At 42.5% G+C, this 20090-nt stretch overlaps 1 protein-coding gene across 3 annotated transcripts in view; it reads right to left on the minus strand.

The window, feature by feature from the left end:
* Window positions 1–13232: 13232 nt before the first annotated feature.
* The window catches only part of LOC110524212 (terminal nucleotidyltransferase 4B), a 51215-nt gene continuing 44357 nt past the window's right edge, over window positions 13233–20090 (minus strand). For 2 of the 3 annotated variants that reach the window (XM_021603662.3, XM_090233235.1), the window contains one exon: window positions 13233–15773. In XM_021603662.3, the coding sequence (XP_021459337.3) occupies window positions 15594–15773 (180 nt within the window). In that variant the 3' untranslated portion in view covers window positions 13233–15593. The remainder of the gene's footprint in view (window positions 15774–20090) is intronic. The other variant, XR_016495489.1, reaches the window with a different exon arrangement.

The raw sequence follows: 20090 nt of genomic DNA on the forward strand, positions 1-20090 counted from the left end.
GCGTAACAATGACCCATTCCTTATTGCAGATTTCAAATGGCAGCCTGCATTAGTAGCTCAGCTAGCAGGCTAACAATCACAATGAGACAGACTCATCTCTCGCAGCTGTTGCTCTAGCACACTGTACACACAGGCCTCAGAACAAACACAGAATTATGCTCAGTCACTGGTACAAACAGAGAGAAATGTATCACCAAATCGAAGAAATAAATGCATAGCGTCCCAGCTCGGTTGGTAAAACAATGGGCTCTGATGAAATGCCATTGTTTTTCCTCACAAGCGTTCATTTATGTGCTTATGGCCGTACTAGATAGACAGACACTGGACTGTTTCATAAAGGGATGCTGGTTGGTGTTTAAAGGACAACGCTCTCATCTGCATCAGTCTCACAGTTATACACTAGCTGGAACTGTGGCGCACGTCTGAGCGTGAGATAGATCCGATGTTGCAACTTGCTGCTCAGTACACACAAAACCTTATGTAATGTACAGCACCAGTCAAAGGTTTGGACACACCTACTCATTCCAGAATTTTTCTTTATTCTTACTGTTGTTGTAGAATAACTATGAAATAACACCATATGGAATCATGTAGTAAGACAAAAAGGGTTAAAGAAATGAGATCCTTCAAAGTAGCCACCCTTTCCCTTGATGACAGCTTTGCACACTCTTGGCATTCTCTCAACCGGCTTCATGAGATAGTCACCTCATGAGATAGTCACCTGGAATACAGTTCACATGAACAGGTGTGCCTTGTTGAAAGTGAATTACACCACTCCAGCGTTTGAGCCAATCAGTTGTGTTGTGACAAGGTACACAGAAGATGGCCCTATTTGATAAAAGACCAATTCCACATCATGGCAAGAAAAGCTCAAATAAGCAAAGAGAAACGACAGTCCATCATTACTTTAAGACATGAAGGTCAGTCAATACGGAACATTTCAAGAACTTTGAAAGTTTCTTCAAGTGCAATCGCAAAAACCATCATGATGAAACTGGCTCTCGTGAGGACCGCCACATGGAAGGAAGACCCAGAGTTACCTCTCTGCTGCAGAGGATAAGTTCATTAGAGTTACAAGCCTCAGAAATTGCAGCCCAAGCAGAGCCGGTTATTCTGTTTTCATGTTATCCAGAGCATTGGTGTTGTTGCAGTGACGCTCTATTGAAATGGATACTTGCATACTGGAGTCTTTTGTTAAGTTTTAATACGCAATAAAAACAATTTAAAGCTGCGATAGACAGGATTACCGTACACATACTGACCAGCTCAAATAGACAGAAGCGTGCTGTGTGGCAGACCAATCCAAACTCTTCTCTCAGCATGTCCAGCCTACTCATTATCTCAGCCAATCATGGCTACCGGGAAGGTTGCTGTCCTTTTCTGTGGCTTAATTAAGGCTCGTAATTGAACAATTGCATTCGTATTTACAGATGGCTTACAAGTTTGTTATTAAGGACATGAACGTTCACATGTTCGAGAAGGCATTTCTGCCCCCCCATTTTTTAAAATGTTTATAAAAATAAAATTACGTTCAAACGGCTCTCCATATGCATAGTTTACTGAAACGGGTCACATATGCTTCACAGAGTTCAAGTGACAGACACATCTCAACATCAACTGTTCAGAGGAGACTGCGTGAATCAGGCCTTTATGGTCGAATTTCTGCAAAGAAACCAATACCAAAGGACACCAATAATAAGAAGAGACTTGCTCTTCCAAGAAACAAGAGCAATGGACATTAGACCGGTGTAAATCAGTTCTTGGTCTGTTGAGTCCAAATTTGACATTTTTGGTTCCAACTGACGTGCCTTTGTGAGATGCAGAGTAAGTAAACGGAGGATCTCTGCATGTGTGGTTCACACCGTGAAGCATGGAGGAGGAGGTGTGATGGTGTGGGGGTGCTTTGCTGGTGACATTGTCAGTGATCTATTTAGAATTGAAGGCACACTTAACCAGCATGGCTACCACAGCATTCAGCATTCAGCCTTCAAGACTGCTGGAAAAGCATTACAGGTGAAGGTGGTTGAGAGAACACAGAGAGTGTCCAAAGCTGTCATCAAGGCAAAGGGTGGTTACTTTGAAAAAAATAAAATCTAAAATATATTTTCATTTGTTTAACACTGTTTTAGTTACTACATGATTCCATGTAGTATTATTTCATAGTTTTGATGTCTTCACTATTATTCTACAATGTAGAAAATAGTCAAAAAGAAAAACCCTTAAATGAGTTGGTGTTCTAGAACTTTTGACTGGTATTGTATATATGGGGTTCTCCTACCTGTCTTTGTATTCTATAAAATAGAGTGGATATGCACTTTTCTTTGAATGATGTCATTAAAATAATATACACTTTGCAAGTGAGGGGGAGTCATGATGGCATTGTCACCAACACAATTGAACTGTCTAGACATCCATGTGCATTCATTCTCATTTGCAAAACAAAAACATTCCCAACCATGTACAATGCATTGTCTTAATTTTTTTTGTTTCGTTTTTTTTGTTGCGTATTAAGATCCTGAAACAAACCTGAATAAAACACTTTGAACCAAATGATACTGATTGACTGCTGCCAACAATGTAGCTATAGACAGCCAAGCAAACTTTGATATAGCCATCCTTTGAACAAGTCGCCATCCAGAGGACATAGCTGGTACTACAAGATGAACGGATCTCAAAAATCCACTATGTCAGTTTTTCCTAACCTGGTCAGGCCTCATGCAATTTGTGTCTATTTCACAATAACCTATGATACTGTGTTGAGCATACCTCACACAGGCTGAGGGAAGACATGAGCTGCATCTAAATAAGTGATTTTCCTCCTAATCACCTTTCCTTTATCTGGATCAAGATGAGAAGACATGACAGCTGAAAGCCAGGGACTTTCTTTCTTCCGCCAGGTATTTTTTGTTAGATCAGTGCATATGAAGGAGTTCCCATAAACAGACAGTTGAACTCATGGAATCATGGATCCACATAGGCTACACAGGGATGGTGATTAAAGCAGCAATATGTAACTTTTTGGGCGGCCCGACCAAATTCGCATAGAAATGTGTTATATATCTGTCATTCTCATTGATAGCAAGTTTAATAAGCGTTATATCTGTTCTATGTGTGCTACTTCTATGCTTCCCGATAGAGGTCTGCGCGGGATGGATTTCTTCATCCCATGCAACTTTTCATACCGCGCCACGCCTGCACCCACTGGCTTTCTGTCGGAATCCCACTCACTACCAGCAAGAATTGATCCCAAACCCAACCACAGTCTCAAAATGTTATTTTAGGCATGTGTGACACAGCTCACTTGCCAGCCATGGTCCCAGCAATTTTCCACCCTATAGGCAATATCAAATCAGCAAAAATAACTTAACAAATAGGTTAAATTACCAAGAGGTGGAAAAAGCACCCAATTGTAATCCTGAGTAAAAGTAAAGATAACTTAATAGAACATGAAAGTTCCCCAGTAAAATACTTCTTGAGTAAACGTCTAAAAGTATTTGGTTTTAAATACTTAAGTATCAAAAGTCAATTTAATTGCTAAAATATACTTAAGTATTAAAAGTAAAAGTATGAATCATTTCAAACTCCTTATATTAAGCAAACAAGATTTATTTTTATTTTTCTATTTACTCCTGCTAAGCATTCAAAATGCAGCGAGTGCTTTTAGGGGTCAGGGAAAATGGATGGAGTAAAAAGTACATATTTTTCTTTAGGTATGTAGTGGAGTGAAGTAGAACTTTAAAGTATTTTTACACCACTGAGATTACCAGAGATTCTCACTTGGCCCATTATATTAGGTTTATATTACTGGGCTATATCAGCCAATATGCTAGATGTAGTTTGATGTGCTAATATGCTAGATGTAGATGTAGTTTGATGTGCTAATATGCTAGATGTCGATGTAGTTTGTGCTAATATGCTAGATGTAGATGTAGATTGAATAGAGCAGGGTTGAAGAGACTTGCCCTTTTCTTTTGAGCTGTTTCTATTTCCTACCTTACAGGAATGGGAAGATTTTCAGACAGAGAAATATGGGTCTCATTCACAAGTTTCCTTTTGTCATTTGACAATATTTTTGGTTATGGAGAATATATTTCAGAGCACTTGCGATGGTGCAATGATTCTCTACACTATAACAGCTTATTTTGTCACAAAAACTGAAATTAGGCAAACCATTAGAATTTTAGCAACCAGGAAATGGCAGAGCGATTTCTGCACAGTGCAACTTTAAGTTAACTGGCATGTGAAGCTCTCCCCATGCAGTCAGCCTACTCTAGTTCAATGAGACCAAACATACAGTTGTAGTCGGAAGTTTACATACACTTAGGTTGGAGTCATTAAAACTCGTTTTTCAACCACTCGACACATTTCTTGTTAACAAACTGTTGTTTGGGCAAGTCGGTTAAGACATCTACTTTGTGCATGACACAAGTACTTTTCCCAACAACTGTTTACAGATTATTTCACTTATAATTCACTGTATCACAATTCCAGTGGGTCAGAAGTTTACATACACTAAATTGACTGTGCCTTTAAACAGCTTGGAAAATTACAGAAAATTATGTAATGGCTTTAGAAGATTCTGATAGGCTAATTGACATAATTTGAGTTAATTGGAGGTGTACCTGTGGATGTATTTCAAGGCCTACCTTCAAACTCAGTGCCTCTTTGCTTGACATCATGGGAAAATCAAAAGAAATCAGCCAAGACCTCAGAATCTTTATTATTATTATATTTTTTTTTTACAAATGCCTGAAGGTACCACATTCATCTGTACAAACAATAGTACACAAGTATAAACACCATGAGACCACGCAACCGTCATACCGCTCAGGAAGGAGACGCGTTCTGTCTCCTAGAGATGAATGTACTTTGGTGCGAAAAGTGCAAATCAATCCCAGAACAACAGCAAAGGACCTTGTGAAGATGCTGGAGGAAACAGGTACAAAAGTATCTATATCCACAGTAAAAACGAGTCCTACATCGACATAACCTGAAAGGCCGCTCAGCAAGGAAGAAGCCACTGCTCCAAAACCGCCATAAAAAAGCCAGACTACGGTTTGCAACTGCACATGGGGACAAAGATGGTACTTTTTTGGAAAAATGTCCTCTGGTCTGATGAAACAAAAATAGAACTGTTTGGCCATAATGACCATGATTATGTCTGGAGGAAAAAGGGGGAGGCTTGCAAAGTCGAAGAACACCATCCCAACCGTGAAGCACGGGGGTGGCAGTAACATGTTGTGGGGATGCTTTGCTGCAGGAGGGACTGGTGCACTTCACAAAATAGATGGCATCATTGAAGTAGGAAATTTACGTGGATATATTGAAGCAACAAGACATCAGTCAGGAAGTTAACGCTTGGTTGCAAAAGGATCTTCCAAATGGACAATGACCCCAAGCATACTTTCAAAGTTGTGGCAAAATGGCTTAAGGACAACAAAGTCAAGGTATTGGAGTGGCCAATACCCTGACCTCAATCCTATAGAAAATGTGTGGGCAGAACTGAAAAAGCATGTGTGAGCAATGAGGCCTACAAACCTGACTCAGTTACATCAGCTCTGTCAGGAGGAATGGGACAAAATTCACCCAATTTATTGTGGGAAGCTTGTGGAAGGCTACCCAAAACTTTTGACCCAAGTTAAACAATTTCAAGGCAATGCTACCAAATACTAATTGAGTGTATGTACACTTCTGACCCACTGGGGATGTGATGAAAGAAATAATAGCTGAAATACATCATTCTCTCTACTACTTTCTGACATTTCACATTCTTAAAATAAAGTGGTGATTCTAACTGAACTAAGACAGGGAATATTTACCAGGATTAAGTGTCAGGAATAGTGAAAAACTGAGTTTAAATGTATTTGGCTAAGGTGTATGTAAACTCCACACTTAAACTAACTATTAAATGACCAATACTTAGTATACATCATTTATTATAAATAATTTATACATACAGTGCATTCGGAAGGTATTCAGACCGCTTGACTTTTTCCACATTTTGTTACATTACAGTCTTATTCTAAAATGTATTAAATTGCTTTTTCCCCCTCGTCAAACCACACATAATACCCCATAATGACAAAGCAAAAACAGTTTTTTAGACATTTTTGCTCATTAATATTAAAAAAGAAAAGAAAACGGAATCATCATATTTACATAAGTATTCAGACCTTTTACTCAGTACTTTGTTGAAACACATTTGGCAGCGATTACAACATCGAGTCTTCTTCGGTATGACACTGCAAGCTTGACACACCTGTATTTGGGGAGTTTATCCCATTCTTCTCTGCAGATCCCCTCAAGCTCTGTCAGGTTGGATGGAAAGCGTTGCTGCACAGCTATTTTCAGGTCTCTCCAGAGATGTTCGATCAGGTTCAGGCTCCAGGCTCCAAGTCCAGGCTCTGGTTCGGCCACTCAAGGACCTTCAGAGACTTGTCCCGAAGTCACTCCTGCGTTGTCTTGGCTGTGTGCTTAGGGTTGTTGTCCTGTTGAAGGTGAACCTTTTCCCCAGTCTGAGGTACTGAGCGCTCTGGAGCAGGTTTTCATCAAGGATCTCTCTGTACTTTGCTTCATTCATCTTTGCCGCGATCCTGACTAGACTCTCAGTCCCTGCCACTGAAAAACATCCCCACAGCATGATGCTGCCACCACCATGCCTCGCCGTAGGGATGGTGCCAGGTTTCCTCTAGACGTGATGCTTGGCATTCAGGCCAAAGAGTTCAATCTTGGTTTCATCAGACCAGAGAATCTTTTTCTCATGGTTTGAGAGTCTTTAGGTGCCTTTTATCAAACTCCAAGCGAGTTGTCATGTACTGAGGAGTGGCTTCCGTCTGACCAATCTACCATAAAGACCTGATTGGTGGAGTGCTGCAGAGATGGTTGTCCTTCTGGAAGGTTCTCCCATCTCCACAGAGGAACTCTGTCAGAGTGACCATGGGGTTCTTGGTCACCTCCCTGACCAAGGACCTTCTCCCCCGTTTGCTCAGTTTGGCCAGGTGGCCAGCTCTAGGAAGAGTCTTGGTGGTTCCAAACTTCTTCCACTTAAGAATGACTGTGTTCTTGGGAACCTTCAATGCTGCAGACATTTTTTTAGTACCCTTCCCCAGATCTGTGCCTCGACACAATCCTGTCTCTGCTCTCTACGGACAATTCCTTCGACCTCATGGCTTGATTTTGCTCTGACATGTGCTGTCAACTGTGGGACCTTATACAGACAGGTTTGTGCCTTTCCAAATCATGTCCAATCAATTGAATTGACCACAGGTGGACTCCAATCAAGCAGGATGCACCTGTCCTCAATTTCAAGTCTCATAGCAAAGGGTCTGAATACTTATGTAAATAAGGTCTTTGTTTTTATTTTTAATACATTTGCAAACATGTATAAAAACCTGTTTCGATTTTGTCATTACGGGTTTTGTGTTTAGATTGCTGAGGATTTAAATTTTTAAAAATCCATTTTAGAATAAGGATGTAACTTAAAATAAAATGTGAAAAATGTCAAGGGGTCTGATTACTTCTGAAGGCACTGTACCTCCTCTCAGTCAGCAAACGTCTTGAAAATGGCTATGAAACACAGGCTAGTCCCCTTAGTTGACTCCACACTGAAATACTGAAATAAAATAAACCAGGGGCGCAACTTTGGCTTCAGAAGTGGCGGGGACATAACTTGGCCAGAGGGTCCTCCCATTTTTTGGGACATCTAAAGTTAATTTCCTGCATTTCTACACAATTCAATATGACCCATGGCCCTTCTAGCAGTCTCTATTTAGAACAAAAAGTAATCAAAAATGCCCACAGTCATCAAGCTAGGTAAGAGATCCTTATTAAATATGATTCAGTGATTTATAAGACTGAACTAAATCAATGATACAATAATCAATAGGGGAAGGAAAAGGGGGATACCTAGTCAGGTGTACAACTGAATGCATTCAACTGAAATGTGTCTTCCATTTAACCCAACCCCTCTGAATCACAAAATATTGTGCTGCAACTGTTTCAACAGCCTAACAAATGAACAACTTACAAATAAAGTACAAATAAGGTATTAAGACATCCTGTATCAAATTTCAGCCAGACTGCTCAGCCAGCCTGAGCCGCCTGCACGCTCTACCCCCCACCAGCCTAGTCAATACCTCAACTCTCCCCAAAACAAATTCCTTCCCATCTTATTTTTTTCTATCTCAAGGGAAACACACATACACCCACACAATAATACACAGAAACAGTAGACCCTCCATGTAATTCATTTCACATGCGTAATAGTACTGTAGAGCTCTTTTTACTTGCACACAATACAGCTGGGTCACCCCGTCCTGCCCCTAGGGGTCCACGGCCCTGCAGCACCCCAACCCAACACATCCCACTCAGCTTTAGGATCTTAGTGAAATATTCATTATTGGTTTCAGGTGTTTGGCCAAGACCAGAGTGACAACCAACAATACGGTAGACCCCCAGGGCCAGGACTGAGCAGCCCAGTAGCTCGGGATTGCCGAAATAGGTATCTCCCCTGATGTGAGTATGTTTTAAATACAGACTCCTTTAGTTGTACAGTATTCCCAATAAGGCATCCAGACCTTGTGAAAGTTGCACAGTATACCCTAAATCTTGTAATAAGTCATATCTAGTGATACATAACTTGATATTTATTCCATCCATTGTGGGAGGATAACCAACCTTCCAATTATTGGCAATGCATTTCTTAGCCCCTATAAATGCTAGGTTACACCGTTTCTGCCAAGTCTCCAGTATCAACATTTCCAAGCAAACAAAAACAGGGAGCAGGGACAATTTGTAGATATGCAGTGATAAAATAACATACTCTTTGCCAGAATTCCGCCAGCCTTCACAAGACCATAATATAAGCAGATACAGTGCATTCGGAAAGTATTCAGACCCTTGACGTTTTCCACATTTTGTTACGTTACAGCCTTAATCTAAAATGGATGAAATATTTATTTTTTCACTTCAATCTACACACAATACCCCATAATGAAAGAGTGAAAACAGATTTTTTGAATTGTAAAAAAAAACAGAATTACCTTATTCACATAATTATTCAGACCCTTTGCTATGAGACTCGAAAATGAGCTCAAATCCATCCTGTTTCAATTGATCATCCTTGAGATGTTTAAGTCCACCTGTGGTATATTCAATTGATTGGACATGATTTGGAAAGGCATACACCTGACTACTGTACATAAGGTCTCAAAGTTGACAGTGCATGTCTGAGCAAAAACCAAGCCATGAGGTCGAAGGAATTGTCCGATGAGCTCCGACAGAGGATTGTGTCCAGGCACAGACCTGAGGAAGGGTACCAAAAAATGTCTGCAGCATTGAAGGTCCCCAACAACACAATGGCCTCCATCATTCTTAAATGGAAGAAGTTTGGAACCACCAAGACTCTTCCTAGAGCTGGCCGCCCGGCCAAATGGAGCAATCGATGGAGAAGGGCCTTGGTCAGGGAGGTGACCAAGAACCCGATGGTCACTCTGACAGAGCTCCAGAGTTCAAATCAAATCAAATTGTATTTGTCACATGCCCCAAATACAACAGGTGTAGTAGACCTTACAGTAAAATGCTTACTTACAAACCCTTAACCAACAATGCAGTTAAGAAAAAAAGTGTTTAAGTATTTACTAAAATAAACTGGAAGTAAAAAAATAAAATAACAGTAGCGAGGCTATATACAGGGGGTACTGGTACAGAGTCAATGTGCGGGGGAACAGGTTAGTCTAGGTAATTGAGGAAATATGTACATGTAGGTAGAGGTAAAGTGACGATGCATGGATAATAAACAGAGATGCAGTAGCTTAAAAATGGGGGTGGGGGGACGACTACAATGCAAATAATCTGGGTAGCCATTTGATTAGGTGTTCAGGAGTCTTATGGCTTGGGGGTAGATGATGTTAAGCAGCCTTTTGGACCTAGACTTGGCGCTCCACTACCGCTTGCTGTGCAGTAGCAGAGAGAACAGTCTATGACTTGGGTGGCTGGAGTCTATGGAAGCTTGGCCCCATTGATGTACTGGGCCGTACACACTACCCTCTGTAGTGCCTTGCGATCGGAGGCCGAGCAGTTGCCATACCAGGCGGTGTTGCAACCAGTCAGGCAGGATGCTCTCTATGGTGCAGCTGTAGAACGTTTCGAGGCTCTTAGGACCCATGACAAATTTTTTCAGTCTCCTGAGGGGGAATAGGCATTGTCGTGCCCTCTTCACAACTGTTTTGGTGTGTTTGGACTATGATAGTTTGTTGGTGATGTGGACACCAAGGAACTTGAAGCTCTCAACCTGCTCCCGTACAGCCATGTCGTTGAGAGTGGGGGCGTGCTCGGTCCTCCTTTTCCTGTAGTCTACAATCATCTCCTTTGTCTTGATCACATTGAGGGAGAGGTTGTTATCCTGGCACCACACTCACAGCTCTCTGACCTCCTCTCTATAAACTGTCTCATCGTTGTCGGTGATCAGGCCTACCACTGTTGTGTAGTCAGCAAATTTAATGATGGTGTTGGAGTCATGCTTGGCCATGCAGTCATGGGTGAACAGGGAGTACAGGAGCGGACTGAGCATGCACCCGAGAGGCAACCGTATTGAGGATCAGCGTGGCAGATGTGTTGTTACCACCTGGGGGCGGCCCACCAGGAAGTCCAGGATCCAATTGCAGAGGGAGGTGTTTAGTCCCAGGATCGTTAGCTTAGTGATGAGCTTTGAGTGCACTACGGTGTTGAATGTTGAGCTGTAGTCAATGAATAGCATTCTCATGTAGGTGTTCCTTTTTTTCCAGGAGGGAAAGGGCAGTACGAAGTGCAATAGAGATTGCGTCATCTGTGGATCAGTTGGGGCGATATGAAAATTGGAGTGGGTCTAGGGTTTCTGGGATAATAGTGTTGACGTGAGCCATGACCAGCCTTTCAAAGCACTTCATTGCTACAGATGTGAGTGCTGCGGGTCGGTAGTCATTTAGGCAGGTTACCTTGGTGTTCTTCGGTACAGGGACTACGGTGGTCTGCTTGAAAGATGTTGGTATTGCAGACTCGGTCAGGGACAAGTTGAAATCAGTGAAGACACTTGCCAGTTGGTCAGTGCATGCTTGTAGTACACGTCCTGGTAATCCGTCTGGATTTTTCAGTGGCAGGGACTGGGTGACTAGTCAGAATCGAGGGAAAGATGAACGGAGCAAAGTGCAGAGAGATCCTTGATGTAAACCTGTTCCAGTGCGCTCAGGACCTCAGACTGGGGCAAAGGTTCACCTTCCAACCAACAACGACCCTAAGCACACAATGAAGACAATGCAGCAGTGGCTTCGGGACAAGTCTGAATGTCCTTGAGTGGCCCAGCCAGAGCCTGGACTTGAACCCGATTGAACATCTTGGAAGATACTTGAAAATAGCTGAACAGCGATGCTGTTTATGTGGTGTTAGTGTGAAAAATAGGGAATTAGCTAGGGAAACTGACAGATAATGTTACATTGCAATACTGACTAATAAAACTCACATTACGCTGAAAAACCATCAGAATATAGGTCTTCAATCGTTTGGCTGCTGGTTTCATAATTTGATTCAGGTCTAGTGTGACTGAGGCAAAAACAATAGCTAAAGATAGTGAGCTAGCAAGCTAACGTTAGCCAACTTTTGGCTAGCTCTAGCTAAATGGTACATCAAATTTACATTTACATACACACAACAGCTGTTAGAAACTGCTACCCGGCAAATAGGTAGATGCTAGCTAGAGCTGAACTGTCTGTAGTAGCTATTAGCTAGCTGCTTGTAGTTCATTCACTTCAGTCCAGAGGGGATGAAACATTAGCTAATGTAACATATCACTTACACTACTAGCTCAGCACTAGGAATACTTTTTTTCTTCTGTCAAACAGTAGTTATCTTGCCAGCTAGATCAGTCAACCAAAGAGTAGCCAGTTTCTGCTCTGCTTGCTTTTACAACTCTGAGAAAAGGTGCAACAGACAGCAGCTACCTCTGTTCATCTCTCCTATGCTGGTCCAACACAGAAGCTTTGCCTTCACACCGCCTGTCTGCACACTCTGCTCTGTGGTGTCTGTGCGGTCCTAAATCCAGCCGGCCGAAACCGGAAAACAGCCTACCCGACCTCTCGGAGTTGTCCACTTAGTCCTAAATCACACCAGTGCCGAGTTTATCACAGTGTAATGATAAAACTGGGGGATCAAAAGGAATGTAGGGGGGGGTCATGTCCCCCCGGTCCCTAGTGAATGTTGCGCCCTGAAATAAACTTAGCTAATTGCCAATGTCTGGCTGGGTCTGTAATTCTATTTAGTGTCTCCCTTAATAAAAAATGACCTTTATTTGAAAGAGTTAGCTAGCTGGCCAGCTTGTAAAGTGGCAAATTAAAGTAGCCTTTTCTTTTCTGCCCCACTACCATGGGGCAGTCTTTCCACAACTTTGAAATCAGCAAACCGCTCGCTCACATGTGGTCTGCTGTTGTGAGGCCAGTTGAACGTACTGCCAAATTCTTTAAGACGACGTTGAAGGCAGCTTACGGTAGAGAAATAAACATTTTCTGGCAACAGCTCTGGTGCACATTCCTGCAGTCAGCATGCCAATTGCACGCTCCTTCAAGACTTGAGACATCTGTGGCATTGTGTTGTGTGACAAAACTGCACATTTAAGAGTGACCTTTTTATTGTCCCCAGCACAAGGTGCACCTGTGTAATAATAATGCTGTTTAATCAGTTTCTTGATATGCCACACCTGTCAGGTGAATGGATTAGCTTGGCAAAGGAGAAATGCTAACTAACAGGATGTACATTTAAGGTAAATAATTTTGTGCTTATGGAACATTTCTTGGATTTTTTTTAATTTCAGGTCATGAAACATGGGACCAACACTTTACATGTTGCGGTTATATTTTTGTTCAGTATAAATACAATCTAATTGTATGAGCAGACCCTCACGCAGTTGAATTTTACGGTATTATAATAGCCTGCACAGATTAACAATATAGCTCAATGCTATTTAAGATGCAGACGTTAGTCAGTTGTTGGTATCACGACATGTCAGTCAGACGTTCAATGGTAGGCATTCAATGGTATCTCATTCGGCTCTTCTCCCTCGCGATGCTGTTCTTTGGTGCACAATTTATACTTTATTGTAAAATATTTGATGTCATCAATGGGAGAGTTGTGGAAAAACTTCAACTGGGGAGAACGTTTTCAAAAGAGTGCTGAAATGGGACATGTACACGCAGACAGACCAGCAGTTCTTTCAAAAGTTTATTTTAATAATGAGAGACTTACATTTTCCCACTTGCCACTTTTACCCTCAGGGTTCTTGACATTTATATCTATTCATCTTCCACAAAAATATAATTAGCTAAATAATATCAATCATTTGAAAATACAACTTCAATGCAGGGATTGTACACTTGCTGTAGACAACGCTAAGAAAAGATAAGGAAAATTACCATTCAACAAAACAGCTTTACTGTTCACAGCAATAAAACCCTTTTCCCATCTTCAAATTCATTCATGGTTGGAACGCGGAGAGAAATGTTGACTGGTATTGAATTGACAATGGCATACTGAATGTAAACAATCATCTTGTTGACTTCTAGGATGTTTGATGGTGGCTCGTCTGCTTGAAAAACCAATTCAATGTTGAAATGATTGGGCAGTGAACACATGAACACATTTGCCGTGAAAGACAAAACAGGAAGAAAAAAAACATTCCTTAATCAATTAATTTTGTTATATTCTAATCACATATAATAAAGAACAGGCAATGGGAAATATGCATTTATTTTACAATATATTATCACTTGTAAAACAATGAGCTATCTTGAAGGTTGGAACAAATGTCTAGACTGCACACAAAATGTTTTGTGAGGACCAATTTTTGAAAAAAAAAGGAAGAAAATGCTAGGACTAACAGTGGCCCAACCCTTAGTGACATTTTGATGCTGGAATTCATTGGGATGACTCATGTACTGGAGGCCACTGCAGGCTAGTCACTAGCTGGCACAGCCACAGTCAACATCTGATTTGAACCCTAACCCCCAACCACACTGCTAACCTTATCAGAAATCGCTCTGCTTCCAAGACGAGATTCGTCCCAATAAACGTCAACCTGCCATTCTGATAACGTCAAAAGTAGTGCTCTTGTTGAAACTTTATCTAACTTTTAAAATGAATGCAGTGTGTAAGGTGTATAATGTTCTCAATTAACAGTAGCACAATTTATTTGCACTGTCAAAGTTGGGCCTATATTCTTTAGGCGGATCTGAAAGGATTAGATGGGTGAAAGTGACTTGGGAAGAAGCTGCACTCACCCTCGGTAAAGGCTTGGAGGAACTCACCCTCGTTAAAGGCTCGGAGGAACTATCACCATATTGTTGACATCCAGTCCAATCCTTTTGTATAAAAGCCAGACAAGGAAGAAGTAAGAGCTAGAGAAAAGGGCTAGAGACAGAAATTGAACAAAGCCAATGACTTTCAATCAGTGGCCTGAAAGCACCGGATACGTAAAAGCAAAGTGTTAGACACCATTTCCAAAACCATTCTGGGGTGTAAGACTTTTAGAACCGAGGCGTCTGAGATAGTCGGCACAAAATGTGCATCTGAACCCTCTCTTACACACGCATACAGGCTATTCCTAACCTTTCCATCCACAGGGCGTAACATTTATAGATTCATATAAATATACTAAAAAAATAAATACATAAACAAATACAAATCATTTTGTAAATAGGCAAAATAGTGGAGTACTGATGTTTTCATGTACAGGAAGTTTGCAAATTGCAGATATTGTGGCATTTTGTATTCTACCAGTAGGTACATTAGACTGTAAGATATTACGGTGATTAAACAGTATTGTGAAATAGCCATTGAACAGATCATTACAAAAATCATCCCCTTTATGCACGGAAACTGGTCCATTTGGGCTGATCCCTTGGCCTGATCCTTTCGTGATCTTGTGCTCTCATACATGGTACTGTAGTAATCTATTTTGCTGATGGTTGGAGTTGGCACTTAGAACCCACACTTGGACCAGTCCAGGAGAGATGGCAAATCGATATTCATTTTAATTCAGCTGGTGAAAAATATACAATCCCTATCCATTGTTTTTTTTTCTGTCTCACTCTAACCTCCATTTCGCCTTTTTAAATAACATTTTGCTCTACTTTTTCCATTGCAAATGTAGATGAGTTGCTGAAATACGTACATTTTCAACAACTCGTGTTGTCAGTGCAAGCATTTTGCCCAATATAGCAATAATAACCATAGTTTTATACCATACATTTTCCCTTGTCATTTATGCTGTAAAGTTTAACTGCCAGTATAGACCCAACCAATGCACCAGGGTGTATTGCCACTTCATAAAGTACAGGAACAACTGTTCAGGCTCGACGACCTTCCTCCAATGGGCAGTGTGTTCAAATTACAGAAAGACTATGCCCTCAAGACGAGGATAGCGTCAATCTGCCCATTCAACTAACAGAAAAAGGAGAAATCTCCTTCCAACTTGGCTTTAAAAATATCACGACCAAAAGCCCTGGTAAGAGTAACACAATGGCCTTTGTTTCGGCGGCAGAGTGGAGTTGAGTTCTGTGACATGGCGCATCCTATCTACAGAGGTCCTCCACCGCAGGCGCAGGTTTGCGTTGGTGCTGAGGCTTCTTCCTCCTGCCCGTACAGCTCCGCCTGCTGCCTTGGTGGTTCCTGCATGACGACTGTCCTGTTTCTGTGCTTGGCTGTGTGTTGGCATGGCTGTTCTGACGAGACGTCAAACTTTCTCTGTCCACCTGTTGCCAGGAAAACACATAAGACAAGATGAACTGTATTGTCCACTGATGGGAAATGTGTCTTGGAATAACATTTAGTGTGACATACATGGATGTGTGTTAAGTTAACACTAAAGCTTGTTTGATATAGACTCGTTCCACCAATTCCGTGTCTTTTGAGACATGTAAATACGGGATATCACCACATTAACATTGTCATAAAGAGCACATGTTAAACTTTTTAAAAACTCGTATTCCCATTTGCTGTGGTTAAATAAATAAAAATAATACTATAATAAGTGCCTATTAAATGTCAAATAACGTAACAGGTTGACGATTTCATCTTAAATCAGCCATAAATCCACTTGTGAAAAGACGAAATTGAAAGCAAGATTCATGTTAAATTGTAAAAACATTATAGCCCATCTACCTATGGGTAACGGGGTTGATGCTCAATTTTTCACCACAAAACACCAGAAAAGGGCCAAAAAGAGTAGAACCAGCTCACCTGCTTTTACACTATAATTTGACTATTAGATGTTTAATGTTGCTTTGAAAAAAATACCTAATGAAAGTTCAGTTCACATAACATGGTTGACCTTAAAATGAGGGACAGACTAAATTAATCACTAATTGCATGAAATAAATAACATTCAGAAATGACTTTGTCAAAGCAAAACAATGGCTTTTCAATGATGGTGAAAACAATGTTATGACTATAATTCCTGTTCCCTGAAGTAGGGAAATTACATACTATGGGGAGTTGCACTCTCACTACTTCTGTTGAAGTATCTACAATAACACCTGTCCAGGCCAGTGAAGTCCCCGCCTTCCAGAGGTGATAAGCGTGAGGCTCCGATTCATTCCTTCAATTTAATACCGCTCTTCACCGAGCCCAGGAACGGGCGGCGCGGGGCCAAACAGATGTACCCTCATTCCCTCCTTCAGGGAAAAGTAGTTATAGTCTTAACGTTACTTTACCTTTCAGTCATTCAATGTCGGTACAACATATTATGGGGAAATAATCACGCCCCATACGGACGCCAACAGATACTAAATGAAAACGCCCCATGGCAGACCACCCAGACCTGACCCTGCCAGATGCGGAAGTCTGGGTATTGCATTGCCTAGTGACTTTCCCCCAGACCCAGCCATAAGCATACTGTGGGCTACACTGGGAGCAGTGACATCCAAGCAATAAAACTCAAAAGTGTGTGGTGATGCCCAACTCCCCGCATCACAAACATCTCTTACAGTCAACACTTTAAACAATGCCCAAGACGCTGACAGACCCCTGGTGGAGTGGGCGCGTACACTGCTAGGTAAGCATTGCCTCTTGCTGCTAAACTCAGCAAAAAAAATAAACGTCCTCTCACTGTCAACTGCGTTTATGACTAACAGAAATTGAATAATGTGTCCCTGAACAAAGGGGGAGGGTCAAAAGTAACAGTCGGTGTGGCCACCAGCTGCATTAAGTACTGCAGCGCATCTCCTCCTCATGGACTGCACCAGATTTGCCAATTCTTGCTGTGAGATGTTACCCCACTCTTTCACCAAGGCACCTGCAAGTTCGGAGACATTTCTGGGGGGAATGGCCCTAGCCCTCACCCTCTGATCCAACAGGTCCCAGGTGTGCTCAATGGGATTGAGTTCCAGGCTCTTCGCTGGCCATGGCCATGGAAATCACGCACAGAACGAGCAGTTTGGCTGGTGGCATTGTCATGCTGGAGGGTCATGTCAGGATGAGCCTGCAGGAAGGGTACCACATGAGGGAGGAGGATGTCTTCCCTGTAACACATAGCATTGAGATTGCCTGCAATGACAACAAGCTCAGTCCGATGATGAGGTGACACACCGCCCCAGACCATGACGGACCCTCCACCTCCAAATCAAGTACAGGCCTCGGCGTAACGCTCATTCCTTTGACGATAAACGCGAAGAGTACTTTTTGTCAGTCCTGTCTGGTCCAGCGACGGTGGGCTTGTGCCCATAGGCGACGTTGTTGCCGGTGATGTCTGGTGAGGACCTGCCTAACAACAGGCTTACAAGCCCTCAGTCCAGCCTCTCTCAGCCTATTGCGGACAGTCTGAGCACTGATAGAGGGATTGTGCGTCCCTGGTGTAACTCGGGCAGCTGTTGTTGCCATTCTGTACCTGTCCCGCAGGTGTGATGTTCGGATGTACCAATCCTGTGCAGGTGTTGTTACATGTGGTCTGCCACTGCGAGGACGATCAGCTGTCTGTCCTGTCTCCCTGTAGCGCTGTCTTAGGCATCTCACAGTACGAACATTGCAATTTATTTCTCTGGCAACATCTGCAGTCCTCACGCCTCCTTGCAGCATGCCTAAGGCATATTCACGCAGATGAGCAGAGTTGCCTTCGTAGGATGCGTCTGATGTGATCACCTTGCGGAATACAGCTCCCTGACAATAGCAGAGGATTCCACCACTGGGCCATGGCCCATATGAATGACAGGGACACCTGAAGTGAGCAGCATTGGCTGCAAGATGCGTCAGGTGAGTGGCTAGCACAATCTATGTGCCCAGGTTTGCCTGAAGCCCAGCTCTTACGGGCATAGAGGGCTCTGGCAATGACTGACGTAGTATCCTGTTTGACCTAGCAAAATGTGGGAGCACTGTCGTCATAGCAATGTTTCTGTGGTGCAGCTGCTCAGGGGCTACTTCCTCATCGAAGGAGCATGCAAGCTCCGCTCGGTCTACCCCTCCCAACTCCAGGAATAGAAAATAAGGATGGGGTTGCCATAGCACTGGGGGAATGCTAGTAAGCTTAATTCACTGGAAGTTATGCATGATAGCCAAAGTTAGTCAGGAGGCTCTTTAGTCTAAGCTAAGCTAGCTAGCCTCTGACCGCAGCACAGTAAATTTAGAATAACTAATTGACATAGCGCTACTTATACTAAATGAGAGCTACCCAAGCAACTCCACCCAGGGGAGACAGGAAAAGCTAGTAGTAGCTAGCTCACCTTGGCAAGTTAGCTAACCAGGCTAGCACGCTATGCAGCATGTGTTAGCTAGCCTGGTCTCGTAAGTCTATGTAGGACCGGATCACAGAGGTGGGGCCTGAACCCAGACACAGGCAGCGGGGGGGGGGATACCCACAGAAGCCAGGAGACATTTGACCCGACATCAGACTCCGCAACACCGACTCATCCGAGATACGGGCATCCGGGAGAGAATGTCACTATCGGAAACACCAAGGCCCCTAAAGAATGCTACACGATTGTCAACAGAACCTGGACCGCGGACTAGTAGGGGAACAGTGCCAGACATCCCCTAGTCTCACACACAAACTGATTTGAACGAGGGCAGCCTGATCATGCACCGAGCCGAGACATACAAGACAACAAACGTGAGTATCTTTCTATTCATTGGGGCATGTTCGTGAAACCAAACCCAGCTTGTTTGCCTTCGTCGTTTCAGTGGCATTAGCCATCTTACTTACTGCTAAAAACAGGCCAAGCAATTAGAAGATTAACTAATTGTTTGTGATTATGAAACTTATTAGAACCATACAAACTTCAGCCCACAACATCCAGTGGGAGATTATGCTCTAACACTAAGGGCCAGTTCAGTTGGCGCAACGAAAAGACAGTCTCGAGTTCCATTGTTTGTTTATGTAGCGTGAATTGTTCCTGTTAACAGAGGTGAAGAGCGGCATAATTGAAGGAATGAATCCAAGCCTCACGCTTACCACCTGTGGAAGGTTGGCTTCCAGCGAGGCACAGATTTCATTGTAGATCCTTCAACCGAAGTCACGAGAGTGTATGTTGTACCAAAGTTGACTGGCAAAGAGAACTTGTAGAAATGTCAGGGTTAAGTGTTGTCTTCCTAGAAGTCACAGATGGTGTTGAATTTTGGCCCTTTAGCCAGTCTGATTTATTTAATTTTCCATGTGGCCTATATTAAATGGGCACTTCACTGAATATAACAGGCCTTAGTTTTTATTTTATTTTACTGGTGTGATGGCCTGCATCTGATGGTCAGTCTGAGGGGAGGGAGAGAGGAGAATAACGGCCTCTCACCCGACTCACCGTACCTCCGCTCTCACTGAGACAAAGTCTTCCAGCTGATGGCGAAACTCAAGTCGCACTGCATTATTTCGGAATCGTGCAGCAATTCAAGTTGCTACTCTTATGAACAGAGAAAGTAAAATATTTCTTGATACTAAAAAAAGACAAGCCTCTGCCTCGAATAATAACGCAAACTTATCGAAACACTTTGCTATACTCACTCATTGCAGCTGCAGTGCTGGTTGTAGCATGAGTGATAGTACGGAGAACACACATTTTATGGCTTATAAAAAAAGTGTTGAGCAAGAT

The sequence above is a fragment of the Oncorhynchus mykiss genome, chromosome 1, assembly GCF_057628025.1.
Source record: "Oncorhynchus mykiss isolate SJ-2025 chromosome 1, ASM5762802v1, whole genome shotgun sequence".
Classification (NCBI taxonomy): domain Eukaryota; kingdom Metazoa; phylum Chordata; class Actinopteri; order Salmoniformes; family Salmonidae; genus Oncorhynchus; species Oncorhynchus mykiss.